Here is a 27,866-nt window from a genome sequence, read left to right as displayed (position 1 = left end):
CCTAGGCCAGGTCAGGGGAGCAACAAGAACACATGGAGAGGCTCTCTGAGGGAGAACTTTCTGATCATCATTCTCTGTTTGGATTCTACTTCATGCACTGTGCTCACCTTATTTACATTCAGATACATGTTATTTTATATTGACTCTGTACAAGACCTGACTGGTCCAGCTTTAAGTCTACCTAGCTCCACCAACCAATGAACAGCTGTCCCTGCTTTAGGGGCCGGCTGGTAAAAGTGAACTTTCTCAGTTCATGAAAGTACGTGGTATGTCAGATGGTCAGTCACATGAACACATCAGGGATAATAATCTGCTCATATATGAGATTATAGTCCAACACTCACACTGTGTAGTTTAACTTCTAATATCTTAACAACAGAAGTCAAAGTGATCCAACTTTAACTTTGATCCGACTCATGTTTCAGCTCCTCTCGTGTCAGAGCTCCAACATTACACTGTTTGATTTACACTGAACTCACTCAGAGAGCCTCAGTCCTGTCTGAAGAGGACAGACTCCCCTTCCTCTCTCTGCTGTCTAACTGTCCGGTTAGCATGTTAGCACGTTAGCATGTTAGCATAGCCTGCGTGCTAAACTGAGAGTCATCGTGTTCCCTTTACTTCTACTGTAATAAGAGCAGCTAATGAACCTGGGGGCTAACTGTTAGCTTACAGCTCTTTTGAGACTTAAATTAAACAGAGAGTCTGAACAACAGTGAAAAGAGTCTCTTACCTTCAACCAGAGGATTATAATATTTTACAGGACTCTGCCTTCAACACGGAGAACAGAACTGTGTCACCACTGGAGAAAGTGAAAGTATAATGTATAAACAGGAAATAGCACAGGATGTTTATCACCATAGCAACAGGGTTTCAAACGTCACAGCCTTCATTAGAGATAAGAGTGTGATTAAACATTTATTAAAACACTGAAAATGATGATAAGATAAACAAATCTTCCTTCAACCGTTGGTGTTTCTGTGTGGGGAGTCGGGACTTGAACCTTCAGCCAAACGAGTCTCACTGCAGCTGGAGAATCACTGCTGGCTGATACTGACACTCCATAGAGGACGGCTTCAATGTGACGTCGAGTTTTATTGTAGCAGCCCTCGAAAAGAACAACAACAACAACAAGGTGAATAAAGATTTGCACCTGGGGCCTGTTTCAGTAAGCATGTTTTGTGTGCAAACAATGAGTCCGTTAACCCTGAAAGAAGGGAAACTCTGGGTTTTCTGGGCCTAATTTAGGCCCGTTCAAGGGAGAGAGGTAACTTTACCTCTGAGTCAGTTACTATGGTAACTGAGTCTGTGAACCTCACCTGGTCAGGAGCAGGTTTTCTTTAACGAGTTTCTCTCTGACTCCGCCCTCTTTCAGAAACGCTTTTTCATTTCCTCATTCTTTCATTCAGTCCGTATCACGCCATGTTAGTAAAGATTCATCGTTTGTCTGAATAAAAATCCAGGTTGTTTTAATCTGATATGTTAGGGTGTCTTTACTACAGCGTATAAAACAAACTATTTAATCCAACATGGCGTCTTTTAGTCGAGTCCAGACCCTACACCCAGACCCTCCATCCAGACCCTACACCCAGACCCTCCATCCAGACCCTACACCCAGAATCCTTACAAAGAAAGTTAACACATAAAAACCGCAAAATTGTTGAACGTAGCCGTCATCAGAACCCGACCTGAAATGAAGGTTACTCTGAAAGGTGGTGTTATTGGTGGTTGTGTTAATGTAGTGGTCACTGCAGACTGTTAGGAGAGACGGATATTTGTGTGTGTGATCAGCTCCAGCAGTTTGCGAGACACATTCTGGAACAGCTTCCGTCAGTGTAGTCCAATGACGAGTGCCACCTCATAGTCGCACGTGTGGATGTGATGTTAGGGTTCATCAAAACTGTGAGAGAGAAACTGGAATATGATCCAAAGTGATAAACTCACTGTAAAGGCAGAAGAGGTCCCCCACTCCATACTCTAGTTTGTAACTTTGAATGTCTTATTCAGAGTTTGTAGAAAGCCAGCGCAGCAATGTCCCTCACAGAAACACGACTCAGCAGCTGTGGAGATGTGAAATAACTTTTCAATGTTTCTCTGTTTTCAGGACGATCAAATTCAAACCTGCACAAGTCAGTTTCAAGAAGAGGGAGGATGGAGCCACTAAGAGGAAATGAGTCTTTTCACAAATATTTCATCCTCAACAGTTTTAATGAACTTGGTGCCCTGAGGCTGGTTCTCTTCTTCCCTTTCTTCATCATGTTCATCCTGTCACTGTTGGCTAACTCCCTGCTGCTGTACGTCATCATATCACAGAGAAGCCTCCACTCACCGATGTACATCCTCATCGCCGGCATGGCCTGTGTGGATCTGAGCCTTCCACTGTTCTTTGTTCCCAACATGCTGCTGAACTTCCTGTTTGACTGGAGGGGAATCTCTCTGATTGGCTCGTCCTCGTTATTGGTTTGGATGGCCCTGGACCGATACTTTGCCATCTGCACTCCCTCTCACTTGCAGTAAATTTGGCAGGATTATTACCATTCTGTCTCAGAAATGTGATAGACCACTGTTTCTGTGAGCACATGGCCTTGGTGGAGCTGGCCTGTGGAAGCACCATCGTCAACAGTCTGGTGGGGTTGATCTCTGTGTTCCTTATCCCTGTGGCAGACTTCATCATTATCGCTGTCTCCTACATCATCATATTCAGCTCTGTGCTGAGGTCTGGAAAGTCAAGGGTCAAAGCTCTCCACACCTGTGTGACCCACATTGTGGTCAACACTGTCAGTCTATCCATCATACTCATAGCATTCCTGTCCTATCGGATCAGAAATGGTCTCCCTGCAGCCATTCGGGTTTTCATCAGTATCATGTATCTGTTCTTTCCGAGCTGTTTCAACCCCATCATCTATGGCATGAGAACAGCTGAGATAAGACAGCACATTGTGAAGATGCTCTCATGGTGTAACTTTGTCCAAACTGGCCCCAATTCTTTACAAAACTATTAAAACGTCTGCAAAAAGAAATGTATCGGTTGTTGTATCGACAGTGCTAGTCAACACAATATGGTGAGTTCCCCACCCTCTCTTTTTCCTAAAGTCTCTAGGGTGAGAGTTGGTGTATTCATTAACATCAACCTTTGTATCAACCTTGATACAAAGGCAATAATTCTGATTACAGCATAGTATAGATGACTGTTGCTTCATCCACTACTTACGATGTGTTTTTTTAACATCATGTCTTACCTCAAGACACATCCCACCCATCCTCCTGTCTGACAGGGAATCTGGCTGTGAGGTGCATATCTGAACAGCCAGATCAGGAGAATATCCGGAAGCAGGCCTGAAATTTTCTAGACGTTTTTCAGGAGTGCATTTGTAAAAACAGCTAAAATGAGTCGTGGGAAAAGTCGACATGGTGTGCTCTGAAATTAGAAAAGCAGACAGATATTTTCATCAAGAATTGACAGACTGTCACATGTTCATGTCGCCCATGGGCAGTTCAAACTGTGGGGGTTTTATCAAGTCAAATATTATTAATAATTATATTTAATTATTTATTAATATTAATAACAATGTTATTAAACTATGTTTAATTGACTCAGGGCACCACCCTGAAACCAGGAAAAAATAACCAAAATATCACTAAAATCAGTCTCAAATTAGTTACTTAATTACTAATATTATTAATAACTGTATTTAATAAATTGAAGGCGTGAAATCTGTACACAAAGCCCTCATACCCAGCTTATATCACAATGTAAATACACCAGTAACCACAAACAACTGCTCTCTTAAATTATAACAGAATTTATTTAAACAAAGCAACATCAACCCAAAATCAATGAACTTAATCAAACAAATAACTATTATAAACTAATCTAAGCAAACAAACATTATCAAGCATGGCTTGTGAATGAGGTGTAAAAGTGTAGTTATGTGTGTGTGTGTGTGTGTGTGTGTGTGTGTGTGTGTGTGTGTGTGTGTGTGTGGATGAGAGAGAGAGAGAGAGACAAAACAAGATGGTGGAGAGAGACAACGCTTCGCCACATGGTGACAAAATGGTGGACAACAAAGGAAGCCGTGTGGCTACCTTTTGAAATAGTTTGAGCTCTCTGAGCTGAGTTCAGTAACTGTTACTTAAACACCAGAAAGCCAGTGGCCGGACTTTGATTCAACGGCGGGTACACTGGTCTTTCTGATTGTGAAAGCTGTTGACTGAAGGTAAACTAGCATAGCATTAAACACATAGACGAACACAGCAGTTCATTACAATAAAACAAATGCAGCAGCTTACAACAGATAATAAACAGAATGTGACGTCAACAATGATGCATAATTATCAGTGGTTATAAAAGAAACATAACTATTTCTGAAACTATTTCTGCCCAGACCAAAGCTCTTACTTGGGGTAACTCCTGGTGATTGTTGCAAAGTTGGTTAGATCGTCACTCTGTTGAATTAACAGATCAACAGATTCAGGCAGGTTTCCTTTGTGGCAGATGTAGGAGGAGGGTAACGGGATTCAGATTTGAGACAAGAGCAATGCTCTATTGTCTTTCTGGTGGCAGGAGCCGAGATCTTTATGTGTCCTTGTGGATTCAGGGATCAGTGGGCTTTCTTCAGCGCTCCTATCCAGTTGCATTCAATGACGTCTTAAGAAAAATCAGGGTTAGGGATAGGGTTAGAAACTCTTCCTTTTGCTCGAACCTGATAGCATCTGATTGCGCCCAAAGCTCTGTGGAAGTAGTCAGCTGAATCCTCTGATGCTTGAATTCAGCATGTGAAGAGCTACCTAGATTGAGCAACCTCAGCTCTGGAGTTTAACTTATGTAAGTCAAGAGCAGGAAAGGGTTTGTCTCCTCAAATGCTGGAGTCCATCATATGGGAGAGGGAATCCTCTGGTGTTGGCAGACCACACTTGAAGAGAAAGAGCAATGCGAGGCGATTGCTTTTAAGGACTGGGACTGCCTGTGGGTTTACCTCAGGCCTCCTCCAACAAGGATAGAGAATTCAGACACCCCCACCCACACACACACACTTTTCACACCTATTTGTTAGGTGCTGTTGGGGGGTGCTGGGCTAAGACCCCTTTGTATAGTTCCCTCCAGAATAACTCTAGTCAGCCTTGAGAACTGCGGTACAGGCCTGAGTCCTTTGTCCAGCACGCATGGCTGAGGTCCAATACATCATATGCCTCGTATGTTTCAACATCCTTGCAACTGTTAAATGCAACAATGTCAAACATCACTGCAAGACAAAGCACACATCTTTTGAGCAATCCTACCAACTCAGATCTGAGGACACAGAGAATACATGAACTAAGAGCCCGATACCATCGATCCGACAAAATCCTGATCAACAATGTGCCAACAATGTCCCCTTAAAGATTCTCTGGTTATTGGTCAACATGAAAAATATTTCACTGATTCAGGATTTACCTGTCACGATTCAGCTCAGATTTCAAATGTAAACAGGTCGAGCTGAAGCTCACGTCTGTCACTTAGCAAGAGAAGGTGTGAGCTTGGGAAAGAGACAGGGAAGCAGGTGACAAAGCTGTTTCATGTGTTCAGATTGTTTATTATAACAGACTTCAGATGGCAGAAGAAATGCTTGAAATGAATGCCAAAGAATTCAGATATGATTGTCCTGTAAACAAAGAAGAAGCCCACAACCTAAATGAAATCACTGCACAGAGCCCATTGCTCTATCTGATCAAACACTAAAATAAATCCAGCACAGCCTGTCATCTAATTCAGTTATTCAACTCATCATATCATTCATGTTATCTCACCATGAATACAGATTTTTATGGAGAGGAGTTCATGATCTGTAATGTTTACCCAACGATCACATTCAAACTTCTGAATGTGTGAACAGTTTGATCAGTCAGAGAATTAAAACACGAAGTATCACTTTAAGTATATAATATTCAAAATAAGTTTCAGGCTTTGTGAGAGCAGAGAAGCAGCAGTAATTATATTTGACCTGCACAGTTTATCAAGGCACACAGCTTACATTATGAGGCTCTGTTTTATGTGTTTTTTTGGAGGTACGTCGATATATCGCACGTTTTCTTTTTACCTGTCAAAAAAAAAAAGCTGAAGGAATTGACTTCAAATTTGCCAAAAGGTTCGCTTCAATTCAAACTCACCGACACTCGCTATATATCCAATATAGAGAGAGAGAAGCAACCGGGGGAACACCTGTGAATGAGTTGTGGAGATAAAAACATTACAAGCTCTCACCAGGTAAACGTGATGTTCTCACTTTATGCACGTCAGCAGTTTGTAGTGGAGGGATTCCCTCTCTGTTGTCCTATCCTAAAGTTCTGCCTTTCTTAGTCCAGAGTCTAAGAACAGAGAGGTTCAGGTGTTCTTCTACGGCAATCCAAAATACAGCATCATGAAGCATATTTTTCAACATTTAACATGAAGTGGGTCCTCTCTTTGTGCCTGAGAACTTTCCAAAGGTTTATCAGGAAATACATACAAAAGAAAAATCAAATATTAACAAGAAGCACGTCATCAAACAAATATCACAAAGAGCAGAGGTGGCTCATTTCTCTGAAGAGAGAACTGAAAAACCTAAAAACATGATGGAATCCAAAGATTCTGTGTAAACAATATTCAATCCAGTTGTCCAGTTGAGCTGAAGTTTTTTAGATGTATTTCTTTCCAGATTTAGACGGAACAATTCAAATCAGATCAAGAGAATCGCAGAGTAGGAAGAGAAAATGAAAAATCTATAAAACAATCTGAGGTGGAAGAATCATCAACACTGCTGATTCTGTGCGAATGCTAGATCAACTGGGAGAGCTGCAGACAGTTTGGATGTGTAGAGAGAAATCAGAGTTATACTAGGTGATGCTGTTTTGAAAGTTTGTTAACACATCCCATCTGGAGGTTTACGAGGTCTGCTGCTGACTCTCCTACATCTACCTGTCCCAGCTGAACACTGACTCGTCATTTTATCAGCCTCCATCTGCATCTTCATTGGCTGCAGAAACAAAAAGTCCCAATGTGTCATACAATCTAACAAAGAACTTTGTAGGGAAAACTTTGAGCTACAGTAAAAATGACTTAGTCACTGGAGGTGAAATTGATGTTAACTACCGTGAATCCTCAAATAGTAACCGACCATCCATGCAGTCAGTACTAGGTCTTTATATGGTAAATGGACTTCAGCTTGTTGAGTCTTCGGACTACTCAAAGCGCTTTTATACCGCAGGTCACACATACACATTCATACACTGACGGTAGAGGCTGCTGAGTAAAGAGTCCATCAGTATTAACTCATCCATTCATACACATTCACACACTGATGGTAGAGGCCGCTGTGGGAAGAGTCCGTCAGTATTAACTCATCCATTCATACACATTCACACACTGCCGACGAACCAGAGGGAGCAATCGGGTGTTAGCGGTCCGAAACAAAAACAAGAGTTTTAAACAGGTAAAACTCAGGACGCAGCGGTCCAACAAAGATAAAAATTACAGTTTCTGCTTCGATCCACAATTGTTAAAAACACTCTCTAAAGCTAATTCTGCCCAGACCTAATTAAGCCTCACTTGTGAATTTTTGTCTACAGGTAGCAGGAGGGGGCCTGGTGTTTTCTCTGCCTCTGGGGGCTGAGAAGTCACCCCCCTTCCTATGTGGTGATTCAAACCTGTGAAGGTGTGAAAGGGTGTCACCTTTGGTGGGAGTGTCCCCATGAAATCACGGACACTCCTAGCCGTAGTCTTCCAGATCCGTTTCAGTTTTTCATGTGAGGACGCATGAGGCAGGTCAAGGAGACAATGGTCAACTTCTCTAAGGTAGTCGTTAATACTTGAATCTGGGCTATCTGGGTCAAAACGCTTCAGATCTTTGGCCTGAGGTTCTATCTGCCTGGTTCGCAGGCCCTGACCCGAAGGCTGGCAAGGGTCGTCCGATTCGTCTGACGAATCGTAAGCTCTGTGGTTGTCACGGTAGTAGGGTTGTAACCGTGGCGGGGTTTGTGTTCGGCTCAGACGTGGCCGTCTATCGTGGGACAGGTAGCGTTCGGTGCCCAATTGGGCCCGTGTCTCCTCCCTGTCTCTAGGGGGAGTAAAGCCTCTCCTCCTGCGGGGTGAGGGTTCTCTTCGCTCAAAGCGTATTGCGGAACGCGGGGGCCCTTCATCTTTAATCATCCAGCTCTTTACCGGGTGGTCTGAGGACGTGGGCGCTTTTGTGCCTGGGTCGACCCGGCGGTGCCTTCCCCTCTCCTCCAGATCCTGCAACATGTCTGTCTCCCTCCTCCAGGGGCTTGTTTCAGTCTCCCATCCTTCGTCTGAGGTTTCCTCAGCTGATCTGGGGGCTGCAGTAATTATCTGCCTATCCTGAAATCTGGGTACCGTGTCACTTCGTTTCTTCTGTTCGGCCAGTTTGCTGCTTTCACGCAGTGTTTTATTCTCCTCCTGCAGGGCCTGGCAATTTTCCTGCAAGGTCTTTAGTTTATCCTGCATTCTTTCGAAGTCGTCCCACAGGATCTGTCCTTCTTCTAGTACCCGGGCTAGTTGTTCCCGGTGTATCTCATTCTGCACATTTGATTTGCGCTGATAAAGGAGGAGAATTTCACCTAGAACATCTGAAACTGTACGTGTTGGCTTCCCAGTTGGTTGATTTGCATATTCAACCAAGCCCTTTAGTTTCTTTTCACATGTGCTGAGGGTGTAGGAGTTCAGGCTGTCGAGCTGCTCTATAGGGAGGTGGATAAGATTAGCAACTATGTCTTGAAGGGGTGGATCATCTGATCCATAGTGAGCTTTGGCCCATAGTTGATGTATGTCTTCTGCATACATTCTGTCTTTATTAGGGGTGAGCCTGGCTCTGTGGTTGACAAGATCAACTAGCTCTTATAACTTCTTATCACTAATGCTAATTGACTAGCTATATAGGTTGACACTCTCCTCTAAGGAGAGGTTCGTCAGACCGGCAGCAGTTTCTTGCAGTGCTGCGTCGTCTGATCCAAAAGGAGTCTCAGCTCCCGACTCACCTAGGGTCTTGGTACACAAGAGCAAATCTTATCTAAGTTTCCCAACTGATCACTGCAGTCTATCCTGGAAGATAGGAGAGGGGATTCACACCTCAAGTCCTCAAAGGAAGGGAGGAACTCACACCTCTCAGACAGCTGGCTATGCAACAATGATGAGGTTACACTCTCATCTGGCCAAATGGCTCTCAAACAACAAGGAGCACCACAATCCTTTAGTAGAATACTTCAGGATCAAAATCTAGATTAATGCAACAAATCAAGTTCCTTGATAAAGTCACACTAGCTGCATAATTATGTCCAATTGTTGTATGGACCCAAAGGGGACAACAGTTATGGCTTTAACCATTAACTAACACATACAACACAACTAAGCCACAGCTTGATGTCTGCTTTGCTTAAACCACAAAAATTTAAAGAAAATATCATTTTCTTCAGAAGGCTACTTTTTAGGATTTAAGTTTGGATTGCTGTGCATTAACAGTGCAATAAAGCTGGTTTATTGAAAGCCTCACACGGGGCACCATTTGTTGGGGTTGTATCAAGTCAACTTTGGTTATATTCTTTAATAATTATACTTAATTATTAATAATATAAATAAAATATCATTAAACTATATTTAATCTCGTTTTGGGGCACCAACCTGTAATCAGGTAAATATAACCAAAATATCACTCAAATCAGTCTCAAATTAGTTATTTAATTACTAATATTATTAATAATGAATAACTATATTTAATAAATTGAAGGCGTGAAATCCGTACACAAAGCCTTCGCACCCAGCTTATATCACAATGCAAATAAACCAGTAATCACAAACAACTGCTCTCTTAAATTATAACAGAATTTATTTAAACAAAGCAACATCAATCCAAAATCAATGAACTTAATTAAACAAATAACTATTATAAACTAATCTAAGCAACAAACATTATCAAGCAAAGGCTTGTGGAAGGGGTGTGAATGTAGGTGTGTGTGTGTGTGTGTGTGTGTGTGTGTGTGTGTGAGAGAGAGAGAGAGAGGGGGAAGAAGAAAGGGGGGGAGATGGCTTCGTACCCACGTGGTCGTTCACGACACGAAGACCTGGGTGCATGCGCGTGTGGATGAAAGGGAGAGAAAAGGGGGGGGAAGATTACTTCGTCCCACGTGGTCGCCCTTCCGATGGCGCACACCTAACAAAGGCCTAAATGTGGCCTTAGGGTCTAAAAGAGACTGAGTTCGGCCCTACACGATCGGTGTCTCTGATGCGTCTGGATAGCCGCGAGTGTACAGATCTCTGTGCGTAATGGCGCGGTGGTGGAGTTGGTCTACAGATGTACGTTTACACAGGAATATGTGTGTATGTGTATGTTCGTAGAAGGGGAAATAAAAGAGAATAAAAGAGAAATGCGTGCCTGAAGAGGCCGGATCACAGTCCGACTCCCGCGCCACAACTCGGAGTAATTCCCTTCATTCACAGAAACAAACCAATAGCCGAATTCAGGTTAATACGGCTTACACTGGCCTTTCTGATCAGAAGAGTAATACCCGGTTATAACGCTGTTACACTAAACACATATAGGACGCAGCGGTCCGAAACAAAAACAAGAGTTTTAAACAGGTAAAACTCAGGACGCAGCGGTCCAACAAAGATAAAAATTACAGTTTCTGCTTCGATCCACAATTGTTAAAAACACTCTCTAAAGCTAATTCTGCCCAGACCTAATTAAGCCTCACTTGTGAATCGCTTTGTCCGCGATTGGTGAAAGGAAAAGAGTCCGGCGATGGAGCAGATCTTCTGTCCGTCCTGGTGCAGAGGCGTCTGATGGCGGCGAGGGTCCCTTACGGCGAGAGCGGCTTCGTTGGTTCTCCGTCGAGTGGAAAGATGTCCTTTTGATGTCCTTTCGTTGCAGGACGGAATAAGACCATTATCTTTCTGATAATCTGTTATAGTCTGACGCTCTCCGAGAAACTGAGATGCGTTCACTGGACAATCCGAGCTCGGAATTTAGAACACTGCCGGCCGCGGATTACCTGCGCGCCAAAAAAACTTAAAACAAAGGAAGATTGTTGCAGGAAACAGGAGATCTTCTTGGGTCTCCGAGCACCAGAAGTCAGCGCGTGAAAGAGGTCTAACAAGGGAAGTCTTGGAGTTTTGTAGCCTGGCCTGCTCCATGGGGGGTCTACCTCAGGTCTCCTCCAATGAGGAGAGAGAGGTTCCGGTCCCCCCTTACTTCACGCGTAGGTGTGAAGTACCGCAGGGGATTCTGGGATTAAGAGTCCTTTTAGGCCTCTTTGTGATCTCAGTGAATAACTCAAATGAGGCTTTTACAGAGGTGCAGGCCCAAGTCCATTGTTTGACTGTCCTAAGCCTGTGTGGCCCAACAGTAAGGTATAACTTGTTTTTAAAATAGTAATGCCTGAGTAAAATTGTACAAATCCACTTAGTACTGTTATATCAACAGACTAACAAGACTTGATGTCTCAGAACATTATTCAGTTACACACACAGAGGGTAACTGCTCTCTATCTTCTTCAAGATCACTTACTGTTGTTTAAAACTTCACAGTAATAGACAGCTTGTGTAGAAAAGCATTTTGGAAAGCACTTGTTGCTTGACCAAGTCATGAGATCCTGTTTTCTCTAACAAAAAAGGATTTATTTAAACATCACTCTCATTTCAATATAAATCTGACTGAACGACAGTACTTATATTTAAAATCATACTACTTGTTTTTCATTTTATTTCACAATAATGGATAAAATATGCAATTTTAAATCAGTTTTGATGTTAATGTTGTTATGGAAGGCATCTCGCGACCCCCCTCTCAGTGTCTCATGATCCCAATAGGAGTCCCAACCCCCACTTTGGAAACCACTGATGTAGAGTCTGAAATCCACAAATACAACTTATTTTAATGTAAAAGTGGGCGTGGCTGTTTTTCCTCCAACGAGTGGATTTTGTACAAAACAAAGTTAGTTTGATTCTTCACAGGCTACCTAAGGCAGAGGTTAACGTTCACCAATAAGGTTCTGGGTACCCTGACTTTGAAACGCTCTCACAGATTTTCCTACAGGAGTTGACTTTAAATCTTTTTATACGTGTTATAAGAAACCTTCATGAACACAGCTGTGAAGACATTTCTTGGTAAGGAATGAATTCCCAGTTTTTTGTGATATTCACTTACTAAGTAGGAGAAAGTGTTTGTAAAAGTGAGTTTGAGACACTGTGGAGCTTTAGATAAATCACACATCACTTACCTGTGCACAAAATAAAATCTCAAACTCACATCAGAAGGTTTTCAGTCCCAAACCAGGATTAAACAACTGGACAATTTTCTCCAACAAATATAAAATAGACAATAAGAGTACAATTACAGTATCATTCAAATATAAAAGAAGTGTTTATTCTTTAAGATGTTACATATCACTGAGGATTGCAGGTTACATTTATTTATATTTAACACATGCAGTAAACATTGGTGCACATGTTAAATACAAAGTAGATGCCATGCATACAAGTTTCTGTCCGTGGCTAATTGCTACTCCTGTCCCTGTCTCGGCTTTAAGGATTGAAACAGAATTACAGAAGCTGTGATGCTATACAAATAAAGAAACATTATAAGCACAATACAAACAAGAGACTAAATGAGACCAAACAGTAAAACGATTATTCTAAGAGGAAACGTTCAATGCTCACAAACTTGCATCAGTTTCAGCCTCTGTTTTACTTGTGTCTTAAAAACCTTGAGCTCTGTCAGTTCTTTTAAATTTCAGATGATAATGTGTTACTCGGGTGTGTTCCCCTTACTGAAAAAGATGACTGACCAAATGTAGTTCTGCGTTTCGGTGTTCAGTTTGTTTACAAGCCGACAGTTTCTGGAGCAAAGACGTTTTCACATTTAAAAATCAGATTTAAAAAAGAAAAGTTTACAAAACTGTCAAAACTCAGTATGTTGTGTTTGTTTAGAGCGATGCGACGGTGCCTTCTGACTGATTTCTGATCCTTTACTTTCAGAGCATGTTTATATAATGACCTGATAGGTGTAATGGTTGTTTGGTTGGCCTGTCCCCAAACAGTTATACAGTTTAAATAAATGAGCAAAAATCATGGCGTGCATAAACTGCTGTGCTGCTTTAAGCGGTCTATGTTTCTGACTAAACAAAAACAGTTTACATTTCTTTTGACAGTTTCATAACTTGTTCCAGTTTGTGAAACTTCAACTGAGAATCTAAAATAATACCTAAACATTTTAACTCATGAACCTCTTCTGTCTCTTTCTATACTTTTATTGAGAAAACACAGACAGATTTATCATAGTTTAAGATGAGATGATTACTAAAACAAAAATGTTTGGGGTGCAGAAGGTTACTACTTTCAAGGTATTCTGTAAGTTGTTTGGCAACAGTTTTTTCAAGAACCTTTGAGAATGTGAGTAAGATTGAAATTGGTCTGTAGTTAAAGATCCGGTCAGGGTCTCCAGCTTTAGGAATTGGGGTTATAATTGCTGTTTTCAATTCCAGTGGGAATTTATTAGTTCTGATGGATAAGTTGATTATATGTGTAACTGGTGTTGAAAGAAGAGCGTGATTAAATATTTCAAATCAAAGTGATGAAATCAGAATAATTCATTAGTTTGAAACAGAGTGAACAGGGTCAGCTGATCTTCAGTCAGCAGAGTTTCTCAGACTGACAAATGACAGAGACACTGAAGAACCACGAGACCTGATCCTAAACCCAGGATAGAGAGGTTCAGTGAATGTGGTGTTGAAGGTGTGGAGGTGGATCAGTGTGTCAGAGGAGACTCTGTAGAAGGACAGAGAGCCAGCAGGACAGTCCACATACACTGCTACTCTGTTAGAGACAGAGGAGGAGGAGGAGGAAGAGGAGGAGGAGGAGGAGGAGATCTTTGTTCTTACGTCATCGTGCCAGACAGAGTAACCTCCATCAGAGCAGTTCAGACTCCAGGACTGATCATAAAATCCAAACAAACATTCATAACTGTTTCCTCTCCTTCTGATTCCTCTGTAACTCACTGATACATCAACCACTCCTCTCCACTCGACCTCCCAGTAACAGCGACCAGTCAGACCAGTCCTATACAGCAGCTGAGGCCAGTTTTCAAATCTGTCTGGATGATAAGGATATGACTGAAGCTCCTCCACATATGTCACCTTCCTGTTGTTGTCAGACAGTTTCAGGTATCTGTTCACTGTGTTTGTGTCCAGTTCCAGCTCACAGGCGTCTGATGGAGAGAACGAGACACAACACAGCTGCAGGTTATCATCTGTTCATTCATCAACAACTTTACTGACACTTACTGAGAGTCAATCAAACTTACAGTTCATATTCAGCACTGAATGATGTTTGGCACTGAAATGTAATAATCCACTTCTGATCTAGTTCAAATGTAGTTACCATGGCAGTCAGGATGAATGGAGATCCAAATCAACAAACACATGCAGTGAATAAAGTCTGACTAATCAAAGTGCAGCACAAAGAAGCTGTGAACCATCTGCTGTCTCCAACTGTTCTGTCCTCAGAGGTCACATTCAGCACATTCTGGATTATCACTTTTATTTCAGTTTATATTTTTTATTGTTTACTATTTCAACTCTCATGAGTTTCCATCACCCTCACTTTTATCATCACTTTGTGTTACTTCCAGCCCTCATCCAACATGTGCTGCTGTGTTCTGATGAAGAGAAATGAAAACACACTCACACTTCCTCAGACCAGGATCCAGTCTGTGCAGTCCACCATGGTCCAACCTGGAGGAAGAAACCAGATCAGAAGCTACTTTATACATCTAGATTTAAATCCAGCATCAGACAAGAAGCAGAGTTCATCATTCAGAAACAGTGAGACAGCTTCTGTGTGTCTGTCTGTCTCAGAGGTTGCGCTAGACTTTCTTGTCATACATTTTCCATCATAATCTATAACGATCTCTCATTTTCATTTCGTATATTTTTATGATAATGAGACATTGCCTATTTATTTATTTTAGCATATGATTATAGAAACAAGTCGATCACATGCTACGTTTAATTTGCAGAACAATATTACAGATAATAATTTTATAAGAGCATGAGGAGAAAAATCAACACCGACCCTGTGAAGTCACTTTTATCGTCAATAAAGCTACGGAGCAACATTTGTTTTCCGGTCACAGTTACACATTGTGGAATACCGTTTTTTAAAACTACGTTAATTAATACATTCAAACAAAACTTTAACATAACAAGACATTTTGTCTAAATTTAAAGAGCATATTGCAGGTTACATTTTTAATAAATGAACACTTAACATTGTCTGATAAAGGCTGTAGAATACGTCAATGTTTGATTTGATGTGTTATACAACACTAAAGGGCAAAAATTAGAGGAGAAAGTGTCCGTTTTCAGTATAGCTGTTTAGAACGCTCTTTTTTTCAACATGGCGTCATATGACGTAGCATGGGGGACTCGCGTTCTCTGACTCTGCTTTGATCCAATGTGCAGCAGGTGGTAGTGGGTGAGAGTGGGAGTTTCGGGTCGTGTTTATTGTGTTTCTTCCATTGTTTAACATTTAATTTGACCAGTCAGATGGTTAAATATTGTTTAAATAATGTTAACCTAATAGGAAGAAACATGGAGTTAGCTTTCGTGCCTGGATTCGTTTTGTGCAGTTTCAACAGTTTGTGACCATCATGCAGATAGCTTAACCATGCTATGAAAACAACCATAGACAACGAAGTCATGCAAGTGAGGTCAGCCTACAGGACAAGACAATAACTAATTAATTATGCACACTCGCCACCAACTGGACTGGGAGGTCTACTGCAGGTGCTTTACATGTGGTTAATGACAGAGTTGTGTGAGAATTAGAAAGGAGTGGTGGACACCCAGTGATTCTAATCAGTCAAAACCTTCAGATTGTTTTTCGTCATTGTTCAAAAAATTCCGTTAGAAGACGGAGAATATTCGGTTAACGCGACCTCTAGTCTGTCTGTACCTCAGTGTCTCCAGTCTGCAGTGTGGATCCTCCAGTCCAGCAGCCAGCAGCTTCTCTCCTCGTTCTCCTGGATGATTGTAGCTCAGGTCCAGCTCTCTCAGGTGGGAGGAGCTTAGAGCTGGGGCCAGAGTCGCACAACCTTCTTCTGTGATCAGACAACCTGACAGACTACACACACACACACACACACACACACACACACACACACACACACACACACACACACACACACACACACACACACACACACACACACACACACACACACACACACACACACACACACACACACACACACACACACACACACACACACACACACACACACACACACACACACACACACACACACACACACACAGAGCTTTACAGCTTTAATGTGGTAACATACAGTAACTAAAACTTTAAACCACTCATTAAAGGAACATTTGATAAATGATTCATCAAGAAAATGATCTTAGAGGAATAATCTGGATCAGCTGCACACTAACCTGAGAGTGTCCAGTCTACAGAGTGGACTCTTTAATCCAGAGGACAGCAGCTTCACTCCTGAATCCTGCAGGATGTTGTTGCTCAGGTCCAGCTCTCTCAGACTAGAGGACTGGGAGCTGAGGACTGAGGACAGAGCTTCACAGCTTCTCTCTGAGAGGTTACAGACACTCAACCTGCAGAGAAGTTCTTTGGTTAGTCAATCAAAATATCAAATGAACAGTAAGTACATGCAAGCTGATAAGGTGGACATTTGCATGAACAAGTCCTGACCTGAGAGTTTCCAGTTTCCAGTGCAGAGTCTCTAAACCACTACACAGCAGCTTCACTCCTGAATCCTGCAGGATGTTGTTGCTCAGGTCCAGCTCTCTCAGACTGGAGGACTGGGAGCTGAGGACTGAGGACAGAGCTTCACAGCTTCTCTCTGAGAGGTTACAGCCACTCAGCCTGCAGAGAAGTTCTTTGGTTAGTCAATCAAAATATCAAATGAACAGTAAGTACATGCAAGCTGATAAGGTGAACATTTGCATGAACAAGTCCTGACCTGAGAGTTTCCAGTTTCCAGTGCAGAGTCTCTAAACCACTACACAGCAGCTTCACTCCTGAATCCTGCAGGTTGTTGTTGCTCAGGTCCAGCTCTCTCAGACTAGAGGACTGGGAGCTGAGGACTGAGGACAGAGCTTCACAGCTTCTCTCTGAGAGGTTACAGACACTCAGCCTGAAGAGGATTCAGAAGAACACAAATGAAAGCAATTAAAAACAATAGTTGTTATTTCTGAATAAAGAGAACTACATTAAACCTGGATAGTTATGTGGACACATACAGAGCTTTGTTTGAAGCTTTGATCACAGGCAGCAGCCTCAGAAGAGCCTCCTCTGAAGCAGAGTATTTCTTCAGGTCAAACACGTCCAGATCTTTTTCTGATGACAGTAAGATGAAGACCAGAGCTGACCACTGAGCAGGAGACAGTTTATCTGTGGAGAGACGTCCTGATCTCAGGGACTGTTGGATCTCCTCCACTAGAGAACGATCATTCAGTTCATTCAGACAGTGGAACAGATTGATGCTTTTCTCTGCAGACAGATCCTCATTGATCTTCTTCTTGATGTACTGGACTGTTTTCTGATTGGTCTGTGAGCCACTTCCTGTGGGTGTCAACAAACCTCGTATGTGATTCTGATTGGTCTCTCGAGAAAGACCGAGGAGAAAGCGGAGAAACAAGTCCAGGTGTCCATTTGGACTCTGTAAGGCCTGGTCCACAGCACTCTGATATAGAAGTCTTGGGTCAGGTCTTGATACTTCAGACCTGGATGTTGTTTGTTCTTCTGACATCAGATTAACTCCAGAGTTGATGAAGGTCAGATGGACATGAAGAGCAGCCAGAAACTCCTGAACACTCAGATGGATGAAGCAGAACACCTTGTCCTGGTACAGTCCTCTCTCCTCTTTGAAGATCTGTGTGAACACTCCTGAGCACACTGAGGCTGCTCTGATATCGATGCCACACTCTGTCAGGTCTGAGTCATAGAAGATCAGGTTTCCTTTCTGCAGCTGCTCAAAAGCCAGTTTTCCCAGAGACTCAATCATCTTCCTGCTCTCTGGACTCCAGTGTGGATCTGTCTCAGCTCCTCCATCATACTTGATGTTCTTCAGTTTGGACTGAACCACCAGGAAGTGGATGTACATCTCAGTCAGGGTCTTGGGCAGCTCTCCTCCCTCTCTGGTCTTCAGCACATCCTCCAGAACTGTAGCAGTGATCCAGCAGAAGACTGGGATGTGGCACATGATGTGGAGGCTTCTGGATGTCTTGATGTGGGAGATGATTCTGTTGGCCTGCTCCTTATCTCTGAATCTCTTCCTGAAGTACTCTTCCTTCTGTGGGTTAGTGAACCCTCTGACCTCTGTCACCCTGTCAACACACTCAGGAGGGATCTGATTGGCTGCTGCAGGTCGTGTGGTTATCCAGAGGTGAGCAGAGGGAAGCAGTTTCCCCCTGATGAGGTTTGTCAGCAGCACATCCACTGAGGTGGACTCTGTGTCATCAGTCAGGGTCTCGTTGTTTTTAAAGTCCAGAGGAAGTCGACACTCATCCAGACCGTCAAAGATGAACACAACCTGGAACTCTTCAAACCTGCAGATTCCTGCTTCTTTGGTTTCAGGAAAGAAGTGATGAACAAGTTCCACCAAGCTGAACTTTTTCTCTTTCAGCATATTCAGCTCTCTGAAAGTGAATGGAAATGTGAACTGTATGTCCTGGTTGGCTTTGTCTTCAGCCCAGTCCAGAGTGAACTTCTGTGTTAAGACTGTTTTCCCGATGCCAGCCACTCCCTTTGTCATCACTCTTCTGATTGGTTCATCTCTTCCAGGTGAGGCTTTAAAGATGTCTTCTTGTCTGATGGTTGTTTCTGGTCTGTGTGGTTTCCTGGATGCTGTTTCAATCTGTCTGACCTCGTGTTCATCATTGACCTCTCCAGTCCCTCCCTCTGTGATGTAGAGCTCTGTGTAGATCTGCTTCAGAAGGGTTGGGTTTCCTGCTTTAGCAATCCCCTCAAACACACACTGGAACTTCTCCTTCAGGTTAGATTTGAGTTTACATTGCACTGCACCAAACGTTCCTGAATAAAGAAAGAACTGAAATCACTGAACAGATCCTGATATAGATCACATGACTATCTGAGTTTGGAATTTTAAACCGTTTTGTCCTTTTTCTAAAATACTAAATCTGTTAAAATGTTCTTACTGCTCTGCAGACAGTCAGCCAGCTCCTCCTGCTTCATTCTCCTCAGGAAGTGGAGAGTGATCTTCAGAAAATACTCTTTACAGCTTCGCCCCTGCTCTTCATCCTCACTCTGACTCTCTAAGCATTCTGGGTAATCTGGACTCAGAACCCTCTGGACTCTCTTCAGCTCGTTCTTCACAAAGGTGACGATGTTCTCCTCCAGCAGCTGGAACAGAAGGAGACACTGGATATTTAATATAAACTGGTAGAACTCAACATGTGATTCATCTGTCAGTCTGAAGGTCAGCTGGTCTAAACAGAACAATAACTTAGCATTAAATTATTGTAATGATAGTAAATTATATAACAGTGTGTTGAGCAGACCATAAAGATGGAGTCCAGGTCTGTTGGATTCTGCTGGTCTGATTGATCTCTGTGAACCTCTGAGCTCTCCTGTTGAACTCTGTGACACAAGAAAACAATGTGTCATATATTATGAAGCTCTGAACCAAGATATGAGTCTTTAAACAACAGAGTCAGAACATTAACTTCACTTTCACATCTCACCTTCCATCAGCAGGAAGTCCATCTTTAAAGTTAATAAGGCGATCAAAAGACTGGTCACTCTTCATGGACACACAGCTGGGTCCAGGAGAGTCTGGTCTCTGTCTCTTCATCCTGATACAAACAAACACCTGGTTAATGAAAGCTTTTAGAACAAAGATCATTTTTAATCAGATTGTTCCAGTTCAAACTAGCAGATGGATAATCAGTGATCAGGAGGCAGAGCTGAAGTTCTCCACAGCTCTCTCTGTTTCTATTAGAACAGTATCTCACTCAGAATACAGACAACACTGTGTCTGTCCTCAGATTCTTTAGACTGATAGAATCAAAGTTAACAGAAGAAGACTCAAACATAAACACAGCTCAGAAAGATGACACCAGGAACAATAAAGGTTAGAAGTCCAACCTGCATTTTCAGAGAGAAAGAACTCAGGCTAGCTACAGACAGATGTTCATGAAGATACTACAAGTGGCCACCAGGGGGGGCAGAAGGACAACCTGAGAGAGTGAGCTGTAGGAACAGGAGACTGGCTGGACCTCTGAAAGAGAACCATGAACAAGCCGAGGCCAGACTGTTTATTGGGAAACAGGAGCAGGTGAGGGACAGACTGTGGACTGAAAACAGATGTTGACCAGGCTGTCGACGTGGAACGAGGCAGGATTGGTGTTTGGTTAAAGGACTTCTTCTGTGTCCCCACATGAAAATAACTTTACAAGTCATATTCTATAACTTAAAAGAATATCATCTTGTTAAGTATGTTTAGTATTAGAAAAGCTTATATTAATAAAATACAGTATATCTAACTTTGACTTAATTAGATATTCTGGTTAACATCGAGCTAGATTGAACCTGAAAGGAGCTACAACAATGGTTTATCATATCTCAGCAGAGGAACAAGATTGTTTTCTTTATTTTGAGGATAAGACCACTTAGAGAACTTCTGGATTCAAGAAAGTTCAAAAAGGACACAAGTTAAAGTTTGCTCATAGAGAGCAGGAATCCTTCCTCTGTCTCTGATGATTATAAAAGTGTTCTTGTCCTGAATACTGGACTCAGTGTAGTTAATGAAGCATGTTATGACTGTGGCTCTTATGTTATGAGCTTTCTTATTGAAATGTGTCAGTGTAAATTGTTCTACCACCCTGCTGAGGGTTGGTGCTGTTGTCTTTGTCACGTCTCTCTCTCTCTTTGTGCTGCAGGTGAGTAGGATAGAGGGGAAGGTCTGGGCTGTTTAAAGAAGAGAAGGAGGTGTATTCTGAGGGCCTCTGGTGGAGAAGTAGGAGAAACAGGAGGAAAGTACTGGGAGAGGTGAACATGGACTGAAGACAGGAAGTGAGAGTGATGTAAATGTCTGAGGATGAAAGAGTTGTAGAAAAGCAGAACAGAGCTCTTTGTCTGTGCTGCCTCTGACAAAGAGCTGCTAAACTGCCTTTCACTGTTTTTATAGCAATGACATTAAAGATCTATTCTTTTATTTTCTGTTGTAATGATCCGAGGGATAATTAGAAAAAATATGACCTCTGCTCATCAAGCTCCATCTTTGAAATCAGCTGCTACTCTGTAAACTGGATTTCTATTTAAAGAAACACAAACTCAGTGATATGGTTTATCATGATGAGTCTGATCACTCAACTCTTTGACTGGTGAACACTGTGATGTCACTGCTGAAACAATAAACTGATGAGTCCTACAACACATCATGAAGCTCTGAGACAAGATATGAGTCTTTAAACAACAGAGTCAGAACATTAACTTCACTTTCACATCTCACCTTCCATCAGCAGGACGTCCATCTTTAAAGTGAATAATAAGATCTTTAGACCAGTCACTCTTCATGGACACACAGCTGGGTCCAGGAGAGTCTGGTCTCTGTCTCTGCATCCTGATACAAACAAACAGCTGGTTAATGAAAGCTTTTAGAACAAAGATCATTTTTAATCAGATTGTTCCAGTTCAAACTAGCAGATGGATAATCAGTGATCAGGAGGCAGAGCTGAAGTTCTCCACAGCTCTCTCTGTTTCTATTAGAACAGTATCTCACTCAGAATACAGACAACACTGTGTCTGTCCTCAGATTCTTTAGACTGATGGAATCAAAGTTAACAGAAGAAGACTCAAACATAAACACAGCTCAGAAAGATGACACCAGGAACAATAAAGGTTAGAAGTCCAACCTGCATTTTCAGAGAGAAAGAACTCAGGCTAGCTACAGACAGATGTTCATGAAGATACTACAAGTGGCCACCAGGGGGGGCAGAAGGACAACCTGAGAGAGTGATCTGTAGGAACAGGAGACTGGCTGGACCTCTGAAAGAGAACCATGAACAAGCCGAGGCCAGACTGTTTATTGGGAAACAGGAGCAGGTGAGGGACAGACTGTGGACTGAAAACAGATGTTGACCAGGCTGTCGACGTGGAACGAGGCAGGATTGGTGTTTGGTTAAAGGACTCCTTCTGTGTCCCCCACATGAAAATAACTTTACAATTCATATTCTATAACTTAAAAGAATATCATCTTATTAAGTATGTTTAGTATTAGAAAAGCTTATATTAGTGTTAGTGTTTAAATTAAGAATGCTTGTTGTACCTTCATTTAAGACAAATTCACTATTTTTCTGTGAATTTGTTTTGACTAATTATTAATCTTAGATTAAACGTATACATTCTTAAAGTCAGCTCATTAAGAGACTAAAATACTGAATTTAAGGAAGTCTAGCTTTCAGAACTGACCTTTGATTGCTTACAATGAGAACAGCTTCCTTAGACTTAAACCCACCTCCTCCCTTCCACCTCCTCCCTGACAACATGCAAAATATAGATCATGAATTATCTTATTTATTAATTAAAAATCGAATTATGGAGGAAAAAAAATTAAATTTAAATTTGACAAAGTACAAGTAAAGTAGAAAACATGCTAATAACTTGTAAAAATAAAGCAGTAGGTGTTCATGGCCTTGATGGGAAACTCCTTCAAATGGTTGCTGATTTGATAGCCCCTGCAGTTTGTCACATTATTAACCAGAGTCTTAGTGAGGGTTTATGTCCACAAGGATGGAAAATTGCCAAAATAATACCTCTGCCCAAAAATGTGAAATTACCATTCTCTGGATCAAATAGTCGTCAGATAAGTTTACTGCCTGTTTTAAGTAAAATAATGGAAAGAACAGTGAGTGAACAAATTAAAGGCTATTTCTCTTTGAATGATTTAACCACTGACTTTCAACATGCATACAGAGAAGGGCATTCAACAGCTACTGCTCTGACTCAGATGACTGATGATTGGCTGAGAGAAATAGAAGAGTAAAATGGTGGCAGCTGTCCTTCTTGATTTTACAGCAGCATTTGACATTATTGATCACAAATTATTAATACAAAAATTAGAATGTTATGTCTTTTCAACATGTGCATTATCTTAGATGGAGAGCTATTTAACTAACAGAAACCAAACAGTTTTTTTTACTGGGAGCTATTCAGATGTTAAAAAGGTAAGGTGGGGAGTGCAACAAGGAAGCTGTGTTGGTCCATTGCTTTACACCATTTTCACAAATAACTTACCACTTGTCTTAAATGAGGCCAACATTTCAATGTATACTGATGATTCAACTATATATATGTTGGCATTCACAGCCAATGAGTTAAACACAGTTTTATATTCAGAGTTACGATCAGTGGTTGAATGGATAAAGAAAAATAAATTGGTCCTGAATCTCTCAAAGACAAACAGCATTATATTTGGGTCGAATTATGTTCTGAGCAGAGAACCAAATTTAAATCTGTGTATAAACAATGTGTCTATAGACCAAGTGCAAGAGACTAAGCTGCTGGGAATGATCTTGGATAGTCAACTACCATGGACTCGACATATAAATAAAGTTGTAGCTAAGATGGGTAATGGTCTTTCTGTTATTAAAAGATGTGCCAGATTTTGAACACAAAACTTAACTAAACAGGTAATCCAGGCTTTAATATTGTCCAATCTTGACTATTGCCCAGCAGTATGGTTTAAAAAATATGACCTCTGCTCATCAAGCTCCATCTTTGAAATCAGCTGCTACTCTGTAAACTGGATTTCTATTTAAAGAAAGACAAACTCAGTGATATGGTTTATCATGATGAGTCTGATCACTCAACTCTTTGACTGGTGAACACTGTGATGTCACTGCTGAAACAATAAACTGATGAGTCCTACAACACATCATGAAGCTCTGAGACAAGATATGAGTCTTTAAACAACAGAGTCAGAACATTAACTTCACTTTCACATCTCACCTTCCATCAGCAGGACGTCCATCTTTAAAGTCAAGAGGGAGATCTTTGGACAGGTCACTCTTCATGGACACACAGCTGGGTCCAGGAGAGTCTGGTCTCTGTCTCTTCATCCTGATACAAACAAACATTATTAGTTACTGTGAGCAGCAGATGAGACAGTGATGATGATGGAGTGAAGGACATGGAGAAGAGTCATGGACACATAGTGTGCGTCTGAATTTTCATTTTTTCTTAGGAAGGTTCCTAACTGAGTGAAATGACCCGGAAGCGTTTAAGTGGCGGCCATGATAAGAGCCGTTTGAATTCTCTAAAATCTAAGGAAAGGTGGGTCAATGTTTCCTTTATAACCTCCTTTAGGATACACTGGACCATCCTTTACCAAAGGAGATGAGATATGACGTCCCACAATTCCTTGTGGCCGCAACATTTAAAGCAAGTCGCCCATCCGACCGTTCAGGAACATGAACGATGATCGTGAAGAGATAAAAGATAAGAGACATTTTTATCAGAGGATGTTTTATTCAACATATTTCATTCTCTTGCTTTGTGCTGCTGTACATTTATATGTTTAAAACATTATGTGTAGGTTATATCTTACATTAATGTAACAATTCATTTCATCCAATCATATTGATGTTGATGTTGATTTCTGATTGGACAGGAAGCTGATGGTTTCACTTTTCTTACTTGTAGTCTGGTAGTCTATATTTCTTTTATTTCAATCCCAACCTCGTGGTGATCAGGATTATTTCACTGGTAAGAAGCACAGGGGAAAGTTTTTTACATGATCTTTTTGTAGTCCATTATCTGAACATTGTAGTTTCAACACGGCAGACCCACGTCATTAACCTCCGCCGGTCCGTCACATTTAATGACGTGGCCTAGTGGAAATGTGGTCGGATTGTCAGAGAACGAGATCTCCTTTCCCTAAATCCTTTATGACTTCTCCTAACATCTTTCCTTAACCTCATGACGTTTTAAGGTGAAGTGGATAGTGAAAGGAGATAGGAGGGACAATTCAGATGCACCCTTAGAGATCCTCATCTCACCTCAGAGCTTCATGTTCCTCACACAGAGAGGTTTTAGAGGGAGGGACCCCCTCCTCTGTGTCCTCACACTGATCCATAGCAGAGCGCCCCCTGCTGGAAGAGCTGCACTCTGTCACAACAACAACACTGATGGAGTTCAGCTGCTGAAGTCACATCCAGTCAAAGATCTTCAGCTGTGGAGAAAACAGTAGAAAATAAAAAAGTGGCTGTCAGATTATCAAATAATAATGATAAACGCTGGTTGGAGGACCCCCTGTGAAATCTTGCCTAGGGGCCTAAAAGACTCGAGGATCTCCATTGGTTAGATCAATCTGACACAGATATCTGATTGGAAGGAGACATTCATTAAGAGCTGATCATAGAGAATAACTACAGCAGACAGAGTTTGTCTTTATAAATCTATCTACTAGAATCACACACTCTGATTTCACTGCTGTGATTAAAACATAGATCTGCAGAATTAGGCCTCTGGTCTGTGCTGATCTCTGCTGCTGGTGCAGAGGAGTGTTTGTGTTGAATTAAACAGAGTTTTCAAAACAGTAAAACTGTCTCTTACCTTCAACACGGAGAACAAAACTGCGTCACAGCTGGAGAAAGTAAAAAGTCCCGTCAACAGGAAATAGAAGAGGATGTTTCACCTGTTACCTTTTCGTCAGCTTCGTCGTCCCTAACTGTAGTTCTGGAAAGCTGTTTGTCTCGTTTAGGTTTGTAACCAGCAGTCCGTGTTTATTATACACAAAGTAGGAAGAGAGACGGTGTACATTTTCTGAACCGGGTCACTTCATTTTCAGACACCTGTACCTGTACACACCCTCGTACCGTAGCGGAAGACTCATATGTCACAACTTCCGAGCGCCTACATTACCCATAAGCCACCTTCTTAAAGGGACAGGCTCAGGCAGGTAATACACCATGGCAACGTGGTTTCAAAGGTCACAGCCTTCATTAGAGATAAGAGTGTGATTAAACATTTAATAAAACACTGATGATGATGATTCAGTTCTACTCCTTCAATCTGAACTTCATGAGGGCAGAGAGGTTCAAATCTTCCTTCTACAGTTGGTGTGTCTGTGAGGTGAATAAAGGTGAACCAGGTGAATAAAGATGTCCACCTGTTGAACTCCACACTTCCTCCTCCTTGTTGTCACTCTGTTCTTCTATTAAACTGTAACACCAATACAACTTATCCACTCTGAAGTTGCTCTGTGATATTTTCCTCCACAGTGTAATGAATTAAAAAAGAATGAAAAGTTAAACTGTAGACAAACATGATCAGTATCTGTAATCTTCATCTTTTTGACCGTTTAATTAAAGTTAAATATTTATTCTCTGCTGGTCTTGATGTAATCCTCATTTCAGAATAAGCAGGGCTCCAGTGTGCTGTACCATTGAATGACTTTATCACTGTGTGTCTGTGTCCAGCAGAGGGCGCTGTTTGCTAACATTACAGCAGCTGCTATCAGAGTCTGTGCACATCAGAGAAGCTGTGATTGAAATGTGTTGACCTGTTTCAGGTGACACATGAAGGTTAGTGTGACGTGTAGGACGACGTTTCATCACATCCTGTTGTCTGATTCTAGATTTATTAGAAACCGAGGCGGAGACGTGTTCGCTTTCCTGGTTCTCCATAAGATTGATGATGTCATCACTGGGGTAAAACCCCCTGTAGGGTTTTTCTTTTCTGAGAAATGTTTTCTCTGTTTTCACCTCTTGCATATTTGAGCTTTTAGTTTGTTGTAATTGAATTGTTTAAAGTTCAGTTATTTGAGTGAATGAGATAAGGTTGATTAAAGGGTTCATTTTGATTTCTTTGTTGTAAGAGAAAAGCGTAAACCCCTCCAGCTGCAGCCAGTTTGTTAATGGGCCGGTCTATAAAGCGAGGAGAGCAGAGAGGTGAGAGAGGCCTTACTTTGAAGTTAGTGATATCGATACATTCAAATCATTGTGAGGAAACATTTTCAAACCTGCCCACTCAACATCCACACCTACTGGCAGAAGCTGTCATTGTTTGTGTTGAAGGCTCCCTTTTCCCTAAAGACCCTGACTCACCAAGCAGACGGCAAAGAACTAGTGACGCCTGTGCCGTCGCCTCACGTCTTGGCCAAAAAGTTGCACTTGAACACACCGCAAAGACTACAGCCAACCACCACGTACGTTCTGCACATGTGTGAGAGGAAATACCTCTCCATGCCAGCAGGGGGCGGTAGTCCGTTGTTTATGATACAAGAAGACCATTTTCACCCCGCTGTCGGTCACCACTCGTATTATAGGTCGTCTACTAATGGAGAATAATGTCTGATTAAAAGGTGAAAATGGCGCTGGCGTTGTCAGCTCTTGGTCTTTTAGTGAAAAAAGAAAAGAAGAGGAGGAGGAGACAATGCTCAAGGGGCTTTCCTGAACCTGAGAGGAGAGCTGGAGAGAAATGAAACCTCCCAACAGCCAATCAGAGAGATCCGTCTCATCGACCACTGACGCAGATGTCGAAACAGCCAAACAAAGGCCGACGGCGGGCGACGGAGCCGGACAAACTAGAGCGATGACCGCTCGCCGACGGTCCATCTAGAAGTTGAACTTTTGTTGTTTGTGTAAAGTGAACACGTGTGGTTCATTCGCTGTCTGCTGAGACGCCTTCCGTCTTTCTGTCACTGCTCGCCACGTCTTCAGGTGTAGAAACACTCGACGACCGTCTGACTTTATGCTTCTCGTTTGCTGTCGTTGCCATGGTGATGTCAGTTGTGCTTCCTGCTTCAGTTAGCTTGCTTCCTGATTGGCTATTGTTCCGTCCTCGGCGTTCTCTC

General features: G+C 41.9%; 1 protein-coding gene and 1 pseudogene across 4 annotated transcripts in view; one reads left to right on the top strand and one right to left on the bottom strand.

Moving 5' to 3' along the window:
* Window positions 1-25,879, bottom strand: part of LOC110002497 (NLR family CARD domain-containing protein 3-like) — a 46,211-nt gene extending 20,332 nt beyond the window's left edge. The window contains exons 1-14 of one of the 4 annotated variants that reach the window (XM_065960125.1): window positions 25,625-25,878; window positions 25,069-25,241; window positions 24,020-24,130; window positions 21,522-21,632; window positions 19,753-19,863; window positions 19,570-19,648; window positions 19,207-19,411; window positions 17,290-19,081; window positions 17,010-17,183; window positions 16,739-16,912; window positions 16,468-16,641; window positions 15,977-16,144; window positions 14,708-14,754; window positions 13,691-14,228 (exon numbers count right to left, since the gene is read on the bottom strand). In XM_065960125.1, coding sequence (XP_065816197.1) covers window positions 13,691-14,228; window positions 14,708-14,754; window positions 15,977-16,144; window positions 16,468-16,641; window positions 16,739-16,912; window positions 17,010-17,183; window positions 17,290-19,081; window positions 19,207-19,411; window positions 19,570-19,648; window positions 19,753-19,863; window positions 21,522-21,632; window positions 24,020-24,130; window positions 25,069-25,145 — 3,761 coding nt within the window. In that variant the 5' untranslated portion in view covers window positions 25,146-25,241; window positions 25,625-25,878. Of the gene's footprint in view, window positions 1-12,367; window positions 14,229-14,707; window positions 14,755-15,976; window positions 16,145-16,467; window positions 16,642-16,738; window positions 16,913-17,009; window positions 17,184-17,289; window positions 19,082-19,206; window positions 19,412-19,569; window positions 19,649-19,752; window positions 19,864-21,521; window positions 21,633-24,019; window positions 24,131-25,068; window positions 25,242-25,624 lie in introns of those variants that run through there. The other 3 variants (XM_065960127.1, XM_065960128.1, XM_065960129.1) reach the window with 3 other exon arrangements.
* Window positions 2,149-2,999, top strand: LOC110002330 (olfactory receptor 52K1-like; annotated as a pseudogene).
* Window positions 25,880-27,866: the final 1,987 nt, after the last annotated feature.

This window comes from Labrus bergylta, chromosome 11 (genome assembly GCF_963930695.1).
Source record: "Labrus bergylta chromosome 11, fLabBer1.1, whole genome shotgun sequence".
In the NCBI taxonomy this organism is placed as follows: Eukaryota; Metazoa; Chordata; class Actinopteri; order Labriformes; family Labridae; genus Labrus; species Labrus bergylta.
The sequence above is the reverse complement of the archived record's forward strand: the minus strand, read 5'-3'. Positions and strand labels throughout refer to the sequence as shown.